Below are 13,446 nucleotides of genomic sequence, written 5' to 3'. Positions count from 1 at the left end.
AAGAGACTCCTCTTAATGACACTTAGAAATACTCACGAGCAATACCTCACTTCCCATCATGTAATGAATATAAAAACGAAACAATACCTTTATTTTAAATTATAGCTTAAAAATCTATTGTACGACAAAGTGAAAAACAAATAAGTTAACATCATTTTCAAGGGAAACAATGTTTTTTTTTTTTTGTAGGGAAAAGGTTCAACAATTCACGTGGGTTTGATTTGTACTGCCATTTCTTTGGCCATTTGATGCTGTTTGGAAGTGTGAGATTCAGAAACATTAACTCATCAGCTGATCACGCTCCTTTCACCAAAGTCTGGATTTCCTACTTTTCTCTCAAAGTCTTCAGTTAGCTCCACTGATGTGTCTCCTCTGCAGTCTTTTCACACGGTCCTCCTCAGTGGACGTCAGACTCGGCTAAGTGAAACGCTAACTCGGTCTTTATGTCCTCTGAGCTGCTCTGCTCGGTGGCCAGCACCGTCTCAACAGGAAAAGACAAATATAAACTCTCTTTCAGTTTTTTCGGGGAGGGCGAGTCTCCTTCGCCAAACAGAGGATCTGCGTTTTTGAAGGTCATCGAGGGCATGTTATGTGACTTCCGTTTGGCGTTCTTCTTCTTCTCTTGTTTGTAGGCTGCGTTCATATTGGTTATCACCTGGAAGTGGAACACACACATTTAGACAAAACAGAAGGGATGTAAAAGAGACCCTGCCCTGTGTGGCTCCGAGTGCATTCCCACAAAATCCGGCAATGTGTCTCCTTCCCACAGGGTTGTGCGGAGGTGTGGCTGTGTTTTTGTTTGTGCTTTAGAACGTAACTACGGTGAAACAATCAGAAAATAACGTTTTATTTCTCTGATTCACTGCTTTGTTTTTGCCAACGGTGCTGCCTCTCTTCATTCGCCCTCTAGCTCGATCAATCACTGCTGCTCTCGCTCTGCCTTTAAATAATTAATACAGAGTGTCTGTGACAAGAACCTGAGGCGTAAGAATCAAGTTTCATGTAACAACCTGCGTTTACAACAATGGTGCATAAAACATGACAACATCATGTCTGACATGTCATGATACACATTATGTACCATGTCTGGAGGACATAAAAAAAAACATACATGATGCATCATGAAACAGGCACAGTTTGGGCCAATCAGAAGAAAGAATTCAGAGGCTTTGCAGGGACAATACTATTTCAGGCTAACTCATTCTTTTCAACGATTATAGCCCTTTATATTGGTTGATTCACAAATGACACTATCAGCTGTGGTCAATCAGTAAATTAACAAAAACTTTTAAAGCTGCACTTAATATTTTATTCATATCGACAAAGAATAAAATTATTTATGTGTAATGTGAAAGGTGTCGTTTAGGGTGATGAACCCACAAAGTGTTATTAGCAAACACTGCAGAACCGCCTCAGTTCTACAGTTTTTTAAGCTCGATGTTGTGGTATTCTGGCCCACGAGTAGAGGTGGGCGGTATATATCGTTTGCGATAATATCGTCATTGTTGAAACTATTATTTTTTATTATTATTATCATTATTGAAACGCACGTGGAAACTCCTCACATCCACTTAATACACGGTGCAGCAACACTCTCTACAGCATGGCAGGATTCAGTCACACGACTAGTGGGCCTACGTGATTACATGACGTGATCACATGACCTCTCGCAAGCATCCTCCTTGCAACAGTTTAGCAGTACTCAGAGCACTTCAAGTTGAAATCTGTTCAACTTCTAACACCGCTGGGCGCTCGGAAAATGAGTTTTTGAGCGCTCTCAGCACTAAAAACGCGTTTGGTGGACACAAGCCCAAACTCAGACAATTCCAATCACATTTTAAAGGATATCGACTGATTATCGTTATCGCCAAAATAACAATATTATTTTTGACCATATCGCCCACCCCTACCCACAAGCTAACAGCTGTTTTCAGTTTCGACAAAAAAACTGTACCTCCTCTCCAGCACCTAACAGACAGACAAAGTCAATCGACAAGTCGGAGAACATAGCGTAGCATTCACCAGCCAATGAGCCAGAGACCAAAACAGAGCTAAAATGGGTGTGAAAATTGGACTTGTATCCATCAGTTGACCAGAAATATGACCCCAATTCTGCCTGATGTATATATGGGCAACTGTTTGATAACATATATGACAAAACATATATGACAAAACAACAACGACATGAATTTGGGCCTTTAAAGCTTGAGTGTGGGACTTTTACATATAAATGAAGGTTACATTCAACAGGAGAGAATGTACTGTAGAGTTTTTAAAGCTTGTGTCTGTGGCGACTTTCCTTCACTGGAGCACCAGTACTGATACATTCTTATTTTCAAGTGGTTATAAACTAAAAAAAATGAATAAATACTTCTTTCAAGAGGTACCCCCCTAATACCCCCACAGAGCAGTGTCATGTGACAAACAAGTTCCACCACCAGCATCCACTGTGACAGTGCAAGAAAAAACAATGTGAATTACCAGCTGCTTCACAGAGTTCTGCTGCTCCTGCATTATGGTCATATATGTCGAGGCCTTCTCCTTTGAGGAATACATATCTTGCTCTTGGTTGTCATAATTCAGCACGCTCAGTGTAGTCTGGAGGGAAGGGAAGAAAATAAGTAAGCAGAAACAAACTACACAGTTAGGATATTTTCTTGACAATGACAGAGTCCGGACCTCATTTGGTAAATTAGCTTTCCTGTTGAACATGAGGGAATAAGGGGTGAACTTGGTCGTGGGGCTCACGGACGTCCTGAACAGAAACAGCACAGGGTCCAGGAAGTCGTCCCATGCAGCCTGCTTCTCCGTTACCATCTGCACCACAGCTTCCTTCAGTAAAGGACTCGTGCAGTCGTGGAGCGGGTTGAGCTGAGGTTGGTCCAGAGCAGAAACCTTCTGCACGATGCTCCACTTGTTGCACAGCAGCTTCGTCACCTGGAAGACACCAGCACGGCACTGATAAAACTCACCCACAGCAGCGCTATCCCATCTCTCATACTTTCAATTTGAATACACTTTGCAACTCATGTCTCACCTCATCACAGAAGTCAGTATTCTGTGTACACACTACTGTTTTAGGGGCACCAAACCTGATCAAAGAGAGAGCAGAATTAGTTCAGTTTCAGGTTAAAATGTTCTCATTTTGTTGGTCTTAACATGGGTCAGAATAAAATTCCAGCATGCCAATGGTGGTCTTTCAATAACATTTGGAGGCAAATAGTGGCATGAATTAAATTCAATTATTTAGAGTCAAAAACAATAAATGATCTGGCAAATTACATCAATAGATTATATTGATAAAACCCTTGTTTCAAACTCAGATTTAGTGAAATGTTTTTACCTGTATATGCATTTCGAAATACATCTCGCAACAGAGAGGGCATCAGTCTTCTGCACCGGAAAAGCTTCTGGCCATTTACTAAAGTAATCAATGAGGACTATAAGGCTGGTATTGCCTTGCTGGGTCTCTGGGAAAGGTCCTGGAGAACACAAGAGAAGAAGAGAAAGGAGGTCTTAAAGTGAGGAAGGAAATGAAAAAGCTGAAAAATAAAAATCATTTGATGACATTAACTGAGGCAATAACCTATAATGTCAACCCCAACAATATCCCAAGGTGCATCCACTTTTATAGGCCGGACAATCCTTGCCAGGTTTTTATTCCTCTCTGTGAGCTGACAGGTCTCGCACACTTTTATCTGAAACAAACAGTTATGATGAAGGTTAGACAGTATTATCCTTATGTCCCAGTGATGATAACAGAAAACAGACATTCAAATGCGTGTACCCAATCCACCACGTCCTTGATGATGCCCAGCCAGTAGTATTTGCTCTGGATCCTTTGGACGGTCTTCTTTTGGCCCAGGTGATGGCCGATGTCATTAAAGTGGCAGTCGAGAAAAATCTGCCTCTTCCTGTCAGCCTCGATGACCACCTCCCTCTTCTCTTCCTTCTTGGGTCCCACATAGTACAGCTTGCCCTCTTAAATGAAGATATGAATGAGGAAGGGGGGGGGGCATGCTTTGACACACCTTTGGTATTCTGAATAAGAAGTTGCTGAATACGTGTGGCGTACAGAGAGAACGGCACACCATACTTCATTCAGAAAAATGGTACTTATTGTTGCTGTAAGGGATTGAGAACACATCAACATTACTGGGCCCTGATGGAAGCAGTTGAGGTCCACGCCTCAGTTTAGCGAACACTATCTACCAAACACCACCTCCAGACAATGTCAGCTTAGATAAGAAGTGCAAAGGAGCACACAGTCATTTATAACTTTATCAGCAAGCACCTACAGCCAGTTTCAGAGGTTGAGATACACTTGAAAACACAGTGCTGGTTATAGTTAAACACTCAGTTAGAGAGCCGAATTATCTGCAGACTTCTATAGATTCGTATTATATCTTATGTTATGTCCTACAAGATACACACTTTTGGTCATTTTAAATTTGATGTTTTTTTGAATGGAGGTTCGTGGTGCCAACAGACGTTTAGCGGAGCTAGAGGAAAGCGATGCATTCTGAGTGGTTGTCCCCTTTAAATGAAGGTTTTAAAAAAGCCTTACCATCAATGATAAACTTCTGGGCGTATCTTTTGAGATTCTTCTTTCGTAAAGGATTCACCGTCTGAGGAAAACAGCCTTTAGCCACGAAATTGTAAATGTCACCGAGTTTATTGGAGCTGGATTCAACCACCTCCTCCTCAGCCACTTGCAGCGACTCCACGCTTAACATTTCCGCTAACGAATGAGCACAACGGACGGCGCCTCAGTAAACACTAATGTGCTGGTTGTCAGTCGGCATATTTAGCAGCTAGCAGCTAGCACGGAGACACATATTCCACAACAACATCACAACAACAACATCACAACAGGACGAAGACACCCAGCGTGTGCTTGGCTCCTTTCTCTTCTTCTACTTTAGTATTTATGCGGTTGGTATCCAGTTCTTTTGTATTAGCGCCCCCTTGTTGACAACGAGCGGTACTTCCTCTCAGCCCTGCTTTAAAAAATAAAAGGGCAATAGACCCTTTTCACAGCAGCCATTTGGATATTAAATAGTAGGGTAAACACATGTGTTAATTATTAATGACTAATTAAACTTCCATTGCATTCAGGTCAAACCGAGTAAATTGTGTACGTTGGCTTACTGGAAAGGTTCTGTTACACTAAATGGAAAACAGAGCCTTAACTGGTATTATTGGTAAGACCTGACTTTACCCTATTATTTCCTTCAAAATTAGTGCTGTGAAAAAAGAAAGGTCCTTTGTCTAGTTTGAAACTTTTATTTTGAATGTGTTGACCGGAAGCGTTAGTATGGCACTGTGTTTTGCGATTGACAGTATATATAACTTTTAACATATGAAAGTTTTCCTTCTACTCTTTACTGTACATAGCCCTCAAGTGGTCACAATGAGTAAATACAACTTTACATTTTTAATAAATGTCAAAACTTTACCTGGTAACGGAATAAAACAGCTTTAACTACTACATTTATGTTTTTCCACCTACATGTATTAGTGTCCAACGTTACTTTATAATGATGCGTTTCTGCCCTCTTGTGGTCACGATGTGTAACTACATCGGCCAGTACAAGTATCCGTAGTAGAACAAAAAACACATAAAGAGACACAGGAAAGGAACTGTTAAGATGCTTCAGATGGTACTATGCTACTACAGTGTAGTTACACTCTGACACCACTGGAGGGCAGTCTCTCCTTGGTGGTTGGCAAATAACTTTTAGTTTTGACTACGGGCCAGATTCCCCTTACTTTACGTCTCTGTCTGTCCTTACAATCACAGCCAGAAAATGTCTGAAATGTATTAAATATAGTTGGATTTTGTGGCCATGTTTATACTTTCTCTGAATTTGTTGTCAATTTAGGTTTCGTAAGGGGGGACACTTTTATTTTGAAGACTTCGAACCGGAAGTGTTATGTTTGTTGCTGCTAACCAAGAAGTAGCCGTGTAGCTTTCGCAGTTAATGGCTGATATTACTGCGGTTCACTGCGTGTTTTATTGAAGTCATTTCTTTTAAACGAGTAGTGATGTCAAACGAGGAAGGCGGAAATCCTCAGTTTTATTTCTGCGACTGTTTCACAACTGATAACATTTTCCTGAAGGACTACAAGCTCCATGTCCGCTTCGTGTCGGAGCAGCAGTTCAGACTGGACTATCAAACAGTGAGTAGATAGAAGTTAGATTTAAAAAAGAAGAACTCTTGGGAGTGACATGGCCGCTTTGTAAACTCTGTTGTATGTTCATTATCGCTACGCAGCTGCTCAGGAGGCTCGGTTGCGTGACGGAGCAGCAGTTTGAGGATGTGCTTAACAAGGTAAAGTCTGTGTGTGTGTGTGTGTGTGTGTGTGTATATAAGAACAAAACCAACAACAGGTAAAGGTTGACCCCCTAGTCCAGATATGTGCATTCAGTCGGTATGCCATTAAAGCTTCAGTAGTTGTTTTTTTATTATTATTATTCTTTTTTTAAACGTTTAGTTATGTTTGGTGAAACTTTCTCTATATGCTGACAGTAGAACATGAGACACATAATCTACGGGTTCTCCTAGTGCTCCTAATGGCATTTGTAAGAAACGAAAACAACCAATCAGAGCCAAGAAAGATAGTTGATTGTCGAGTCTCATTCCCAGGTTGTCAGATATTGATGCAACTATCTTCAAGCCTCCAACCAAAAGCATCTTTTCATCTTCCTGTGCTCTGATTGGTTGTTTTCATTCGGCCGGTGGATTCTTGTAAATACCATTAGGACCACTAGGAGGAGCCAGAGGAACCTGATTGTTTTTCACAGATTATCTGTTCTACTGTCAGCATATTGTGAAAGTGTCAGTGAATACAACAAAAAGTACGTTTTATAAATATGTCTAGTCGGTTTCATCATGGAGAACTTCCTGTTCCTCCAGAGAAAGAGGCGTCCCCGTAGAGAATAGAGCCAAAATGGCAGAGGAAACCTCCTGACAAATGATGAATATCTTAATTTATAATATGGGAGTGCTATGAGAGTGTGATTATGAGGAAACTCACCTTAATATCTGCAGTAGCCTAACTTAACTGGATAACTACTCTGATTAGATTTCACAGGAAGTGGACAGGCGAAGGCGCCTTGGTGTGGCGTCCGCTGAGAGAGCTGCTGCTATAAAAGACGTGTACCATCCCCTCCATCCTCACGTCTACCGCTTGCAGGTATTTACTGCGTCCGCCACTGCTGATAGCGTCAGTATTAATGTGTCAATAACACATTACTGAGACACGACGCCTCTCCTCAGGAGTCCTACCTCGCGCCAAAGTTCAAGCAGATTGTTGAGTACTGTCGCAGCCCCGGCGCCAGTGAAGAGGGGCTCTCAGACTTGTTGGAGGAAGAGGCAGGTGAGCTGGAAAATGCTTTCATTTCATACCGGTGGTCCAAGTTCGTGGTGAAATCAAAGAGTACCTTATCTTTCTCTGCTCTGATTGGTTGTTTTCATTTAGATACAGTGGATTCTTGCAAATACCATTAAGAGCACTAGGAGGAGCCACAGGAACCGGATTTGTACACAGATTATCTGTCTCATGTTCTACTGTCTGGATATAGTGAAAGTTTCAGCAAATATGACAAAAGTTATTTTTATAAAAGTTACCTACTGCAGCTTTAATGTCATGCTTTTGAGGTTCACTTTTCCCCATGAGGTTTTTGTTGCAGTCTCTTACCAACAAACATAATAATACCTTAATATATAGGATAGTAGTCTATCTTAGGTCGGTGTCAGGCTAACATTAAACATTAATACCTTCACACACACAAAACATGCAGTACAAGATTTGTGACATGTCCCAGTCATTAATCTTACACATAACATCTCTCAGCCCTACCCCCTTGTTCAAACATGTGACACACACACACACACACACACACACACACACACACACACACACAGCTTCTTGTACACAAAGAGAGAAGAACATAAACAGCCGTCTGAAAAAATACACAGCTCAGCTGCAAATGGAATTTTTGTTTTACAAGTAATGGATAACCACTATACACGTTTGTACAATATATTGATGTGTAAAAGTGCTACATGGAGCATCTTCTAATTAAATTAACTCCCATCCCCCTGTTGAAGCGGCAAGGGTGTATCGCTTCCCAGTGTTTGAGAAGAGCTTCTGTGAGGAGCTGGTGGAGGAGCTTGAGCACTTCGAGCAGTCATCCGCCCCTAAAGGAAGACCCAACACCATGAACCATTATGGGGTAATGGCTTTACTTTATATATATATATATATATATATATATATATATATATATAAATCATCTTTATTGTGCCATGACATTTGGATCCTTAGTCCCATCACTCATGACATATGAGAGGCGTATTCCAGGCATGTGCATGCAGGCACTATAATGAGAATTCAGGGGTCATTTCACAGCAACATGCATTGTATGTCTTTAAAAATTCATTGCACTACATGGTCGTTAGCCAAGATGGAGCCCTTCAGCTGAAACCTTAAATTAGGGAGACGTAAAAGCCATGAAGAGCTCTGGCTTACATATTTATTTGTAAGGTCAGGGAATTAAACATCAGTGTTACGTCACCTTTTATTCACCATATGCTTCTCGTTCTCTCTCTCTCTTCCAGATCCTCCTGAACGAACTGGGCTTCGACGAGGGCTTCATCACCGCCCTCCGTGAGCACTACCTGCACTCGCTCACCTCCCTGCTGTACCCGGACTGTGGGGGGCGCTGTCTGGACAGCCACAAGGCCTTTGTTGTGAAATATGACATGAATGAAGACGTGGACCTGAGCTACCACTACGACAACGCAGAGGTCACCCTCAATGTGTCGCTGGGCAAGGACTTCACTGAGGGAAACCTTTATTTTGGTGACATGAAACAGGTGAATATCTACTGCTACCGTTATCACTACTGTTACTACACCTACAACCACCAGTATAATATTAGTTGTTCCAAATAATGTCCTTCATTTTTAAGATAAGAAAGCCAGCTGACAGATAGAGATTTTAGAAATACTGTAATTGCCTCCGATTAGAAACGTGAAACCACTTAATGTTATGAATAAATTAGAATTGTGAAAAGACTTTGATGTTGATATCATTTCCAAACAAAAATGTTTAACCATGTGTTGCCTCCTGCAGGTGCCTTTAAGTGAGACGGAGTGTTCAGAGGTTGAACACAGGGTGACCGAGGGCCTCCTCCACCGGGGCCAGCACATGCACGGGGCCCTGCCCATCTCCTCCGGCCAGCGCTGGAACCTCATCATCTGGATGAGAGCCTCCCGGGAACGGAACAAACTGTGCCCCATGTGCAACAAGAGGCCGACGCTGGTGGAAGGGGAGGGCTTTGCTGACGGGTTCACCAAACACCCCGATGCACCACTCAACGCTTCGTGTGTGCTGACGTGATGAAGACACTGTGTGCGAGTAGGATTTGAAATTTGTGACTTTGGCCCCCCCAGGTGACCGAATTATTTCAATTTATTTTGAAAATGATTTAGGTTCTTCCAATATAGATTTTCTGTCAGGTGATATGGTTGAATAGACTGTAGAAAGCAATTTAATTGAATTAACAATGATTATGTATTCCAAATTGGAATGATGAATATTTATTATTTGTACTATTAATAATAATGTAATGATACTATAATTCTGCGTTTCAGACATGCAGTGGTGTCCCATTATGTGATCGGTATATTTATAACTTCAATGTGAGTCCAGTAATATAAACACAGACCGGTGAAGCCTCTTTAATAGACAGTGTGATTGTACTGTGTTTGTGCCAAAGAGGAATTAGAGATAATGTGTGTTTAAAAACTGATGGAAACACTACTCTGACTACAAAGTCAGGCTCTCCTCTAACACTGAGTACCGTCTGTAAAGGCTCTAAAGTCTCTCTTTGTGAAATGAATTGGGATGGGACGCTAACATGAGGCCAGGGATTGCTGTAGCATTCAGTCAGTGAATAAAGTGGGAATATTTAAAGGTACCCTGTGGAATTTTTTACCACTAGTAGCACCATAGAACAATATTTGTAGGAGTGGGTCCCTGTTTTGTTTTTACTCACGCACGCTCACACACACACACACACACACACACACACACACACACAATGATTCTCACAGGAAACAGAAATAGGAATCAAGCATGTGAAACCAATCGCATCACAATTTTTGGCACAGTCATTAGGTACACTTCACATTTTGCGGCCATTTAAAGAATGCATGATTTAAAATATTCCAAAATTCTGCTTTGCAAATGAGTAATGAGGATGGAAATAAACTCAACATGTCTCCGACCTCAGGGGGACACACCGTGGATTTCGGTAAGAAACACTGAACGTAAGTAAATGTAAACCAGCAGACACCACAGGGCACCTTTAACTTTACAGTGACATCGTGGAGCGGTCACATCTGGCAGACACCTGATCCACTTTCTAAGATCAGTTTTGGCCCCAGAAGCTATAGTGTATCAGATCAGTGCATCCCTGTTAATACATCCAGTACAGCATCTTCCCCGTAATTGTTTATCTGTCAGTGATGGTTGATATCTGTCTGCTCATAAATCCATGTCAGCGTTGCTAATATTAACCACTCCTCTGCCAGGATAACATGCTTGTTTTTCTCATGTTTGACTGGCTGACTGTAATCTGGCTTCCTATTGACCAACCATGTTGACTGTTTTTTGGATCAGGAAGAATGGAATACACATTTGTGATGATGTGTATTTAACTTTTGAATTGACCAAGTCACAGATGTCTCAGCTATGCTATAGATACAAAATATCATGATGTTCAACACAAGACAGGCCACATCATTTGGAATAATGGAATTTTAATTACATAAATTATATCTGTCAGTTTATGAATATCCATTGTGTGTGCATCTCTTGCTATTGTCATATGCACGTAGTGTTGTGGTGGAGGTTAATTATGCTCTCATACAGAGTCTTTGCGAGTAAAAACAAATATAAACCTGTCCGATACAGCCTGCACAATAAATCGATCCCTTTCAACAACATCAGGACTTTTTGGTTGTTTCTTTTTGTTCCAGGTTAATGTGCCAATATGGAGTGTTGAAGTGGAGGGAAACGGGGAAAGGAGAGTGGTTCTCTGGGATCAGTGGCACATATTCAAACAAACACCAAAACACAAATATACAAAGGCTAACGTACAGTAGAAGGCATGGCTTTGTACAGTAGACTTTACAACCTCATGGCAAATGGTTCTCTTACTAACACGGTGCCTGTTTTCACATTCACACTGCTGATGTGGAATTATTGTACAATAAGTTCTGACGTTATACTGATTTCAAGATTAGTTTGGATTTGGAGTAATTAGCACAGTTTCAATATATAGTAAGTATGTATTAAGATAAATATTTTCACATCAAATATATTATCCTATACAGCACATACAGATAAATATTTCCTCTCTTATTATGGCTATTTACATCATACATGTAAATAAATAAATTTAGTTTTTAATATATTATTCAAAGCAAAACCTGTCAAAAATGCACCAGTGTTAAAGCAGATGCTTCTCCAGTGGCACTGATTGGATCGGTCCCATTTCAGCCAGTCTGGTAAGGTGTCAGTTTGTTCACAGCTGTCAGTCTGTCTGTGCCACCTTGTACTGTCCGTGGGTCAGCACTGGCTGCATCGAGTAGCTTGCCCACACATAGTCGTGTCCTGTCAACAAGACGTTGAGCCTCCGCCTTATAAGGTGGTCTCACTGCTCATGTCCCGAGGGCGGTGGTGGTCGATGTCTGAGTCGTAGTCCGACTCCATCTCGATCTTGACCTGGGGCACGGGGCAGGCCATCCCTCGGCCCATTGGCATGGCCGGAGACGACGGGCAGGAGATCTTCAGGTGGAGGGTGATGCTGAGGAAGGGCAAGCTCCAGTTACCATACACACCCACGGCCAAAAACACTGAGGGCTGAGGGAGGAGGCCAGGCAGGGTGGAGGAGCTCAGCCATGCGGCCCATCATGACCCCAGCCAAACACTACAGCAGCTCGTGTCAGTGATGAGCAAGAGAGAAGGGACTGTAGTGGTTGTCTGTGGCCATAACGCCTCATGGCTAAGACTGGGAGAGAGTACTTTGAGGCCGGGAAAGGTTTTATACCATGAACATGAGAATCGGTTTGTTGTGGCCCTTTGAAAACCTTCACCCCAAGACCCAGCCACATTTTCTATACTTGTCTGACAGTATGTTAGTAGTGGAGCAGGAAGTGCATTTCAGTGCCATATGAACTGTGTTTAAATGCAACTTAAGTAGTGGTAATAGGAAAGTGAAAGTGTATTGCCTTTACATTAATGACTACATTTAATTGAACTCAATATCATATCATATATTTTAATAGTTCACAAATTAAACTACAGTTTTGTTTTGACATCCAATGAGAGTTTTTATGTATACTAATGCAAATCAGCAACCAACTTTTGCACTCTTTAAGCCAGTAGAGTTTGGTAAAATAGAGCTTCCAGATAAGGTTTTGCATTCAGTCATTTGTTGAACAAGTAATGGGTTTGGAAGGGTTGGTGATGGAAATGCATTCAAGGCAGGCATAAAGCTTTCAATAAAAAGTGTAATTTTCTTGAGCTACATCCACAGTTGGCAACATCCCGGAAAACAAATTCATATTAATCAAGTCCATTCCAAACCATGCCTCTTTCAAAGCAATGCAGACATGATGGGCAATTTTGAAATTCTTAATCTCCCACAAAGGAAAAAAAAACACAGTCAAACAAAGTATTTGTGGTTAAATGCTTAGCGCATTGAGCAGGTTAGCACAAATAGCCTCATCAGCTGCACTTGAAATGCTAACGTTTCCGCTGAGACTGCTGCGGCTCCAGGTGAGGGTAGTTTAGAGAGCAAAAAGCCAGGGTCAGGCTACAGTTCACATGCAGGGGTGAGCATCGCAGATTTGCTAAAGAGATTCAGCACATGGAGGAAAAAGAAACAACCAAAACAATGATGCTTGTTGCATGTGGATGATTATACAGTTGGACACGAACTGGCCTGCAATAAATCCTCTATATGCAACAGATTTAATATTGAAAACACATTATCTATTTCAATTTCACATATTTATTCTAACAAATCCTGACCAGTGGCTTTGAGACACAGAGCAAACTATACAGCATGCATTTCAGCTCATCAGCCAGTCACTGCCTTTTAGAATATTTCAAATCTAACAACACACATCAATGAAGAATTACAATATAATATATATATATATATAATGAGTTGTATGTACAAATGGTAGCGCAATGCACATACTGTGAGACACTTGGCACATGACACAGGAAGAGTAGCAGCAGGATTATACAGTTAATAACATTACAATCATCTGCATTGCCTTAAAGTGCATGGAGAGGAGCCCAAACGTGAGGAAACTGGACTATGAGGACAATGTTAGGTATGAATAATTTGTATGTGGA

At 41.4% G+C, this 13,446-nt stretch overlaps 3 protein-coding genes across 7 annotated transcripts in view; 1 reads left to right on the top strand and 2 right to left on the bottom strand.

The window, feature by feature from the left end:
- Positions 1 to 11,021, top strand: part of ogfod2 (2-oxoglutarate and iron-dependent oxygenase domain containing 2) — a 239,773-nt gene extending 228,752 nt beyond the window's left edge. Inside the window, exons 1-7 of one of the 3 annotated variants that reach the window (XM_051422084.1) lie at positions 5,918 to 6,183; positions 6,279 to 6,335; positions 7,090 to 7,200; positions 7,284 to 7,383; positions 8,118 to 8,242; positions 8,628 to 8,885; positions 9,145 to 11,021. In XM_051422084.1, coding sequence (XP_051278044.1) covers positions 6,049 to 6,183; positions 6,279 to 6,335; positions 7,090 to 7,200; positions 7,284 to 7,383; positions 8,118 to 8,242; positions 8,628 to 8,885; positions 9,145 to 9,411 — 1,053 coding nt within the window. In that variant the 5' untranslated portion in view covers positions 5,918 to 6,048 and the 3' untranslated portion in view covers positions 9,412 to 11,021. Of the gene's footprint in view, positions 1 to 5,916; positions 6,184 to 6,278; positions 6,336 to 7,089; positions 7,201 to 7,283; positions 7,384 to 8,117; positions 8,243 to 8,627; positions 8,886 to 9,144 lie in introns of those variants that run through there. The other 2 variants (XM_051422085.1, XM_051422087.1) reach the window with 2 other exon arrangements.
- Positions 62 to 4,915, bottom strand: zgc:113436 (uncharacterized protein LOC503528 homolog). The gene is made up of 8 exons (XM_051422079.1): positions 4,568 to 4,915; positions 3,788 to 3,981; positions 3,587 to 3,698; positions 3,344 to 3,482; positions 3,038 to 3,092; positions 2,680 to 2,937; positions 2,482 to 2,598; positions 62 to 655 (listed from the first exon to the last, which is right to left on the bottom strand). The coding sequence occupies exons 1-8, from the start codon at positions 4,734 to 4,736 to the stop codon at positions 398 to 400; spliced, it is 1,302 nt and encodes a 433-aa protein (XP_051278039.1). The 5' UTR covers positions 4,737 to 4,915; the 3' UTR covers positions 62 to 397.
- The window catches only part of slc4a5a (solute carrier family 4 member 5a), a 37,230-nt gene continuing 34,602 nt past the window's right edge, over positions 10,819 to 13,446 (bottom strand). For all 3 annotated transcript variants that reach the window (XM_051422066.1, XM_051422067.1, XM_051422068.1), the window contains one exon: positions 10,819 to 11,884. In XM_051422066.1, the coding sequence (XP_051278026.1) occupies positions 11,719 to 11,884 (166 nt within the window). In that variant the 3' untranslated portion in view covers positions 10,819 to 11,718. The remainder of the gene's footprint in view (positions 11,885 to 13,446) is intronic.

Source organism: Dicentrarchus labrax, unplaced genomic scaffold, assembly GCF_905237075.1.
Source record: "Dicentrarchus labrax unplaced genomic scaffold, dlabrax2021, whole genome shotgun sequence".
Classification (NCBI taxonomy): Eukaryota; Metazoa; Chordata; class Actinopteri; family Moronidae; genus Dicentrarchus; species Dicentrarchus labrax.
The sequence above is the reverse complement of the archived record's forward strand: the minus strand, read 5'-3'. Positions and strand labels throughout refer to the sequence as shown.

Excerpts from the sequence above, each read along its gene's own strand:
- zgc:113436 (XM_051422079.1), bottom strand. The coding sequence starts at position 4,736 with ATGTTAAGCGTGGAGTCGCTGCAAGTGGCTGAGGAGGAGGTGGTTGAA. Across the intron at positions 3,982-4,567 it reads CCAGAAGTTTATCATTGATG|AGGGCAAGCTGTACTATGTG; the intron begins GTAAGGCTTTTT and ends TCTTCATTTAAG. Across the intron at positions 3,093-3,343 it reads ATTTCGAAATGCATATACAG|GTTTGGTGCCCCTAAAACAG; the intron begins GTAAAAACATTT and ends CTCTTTGATCAG.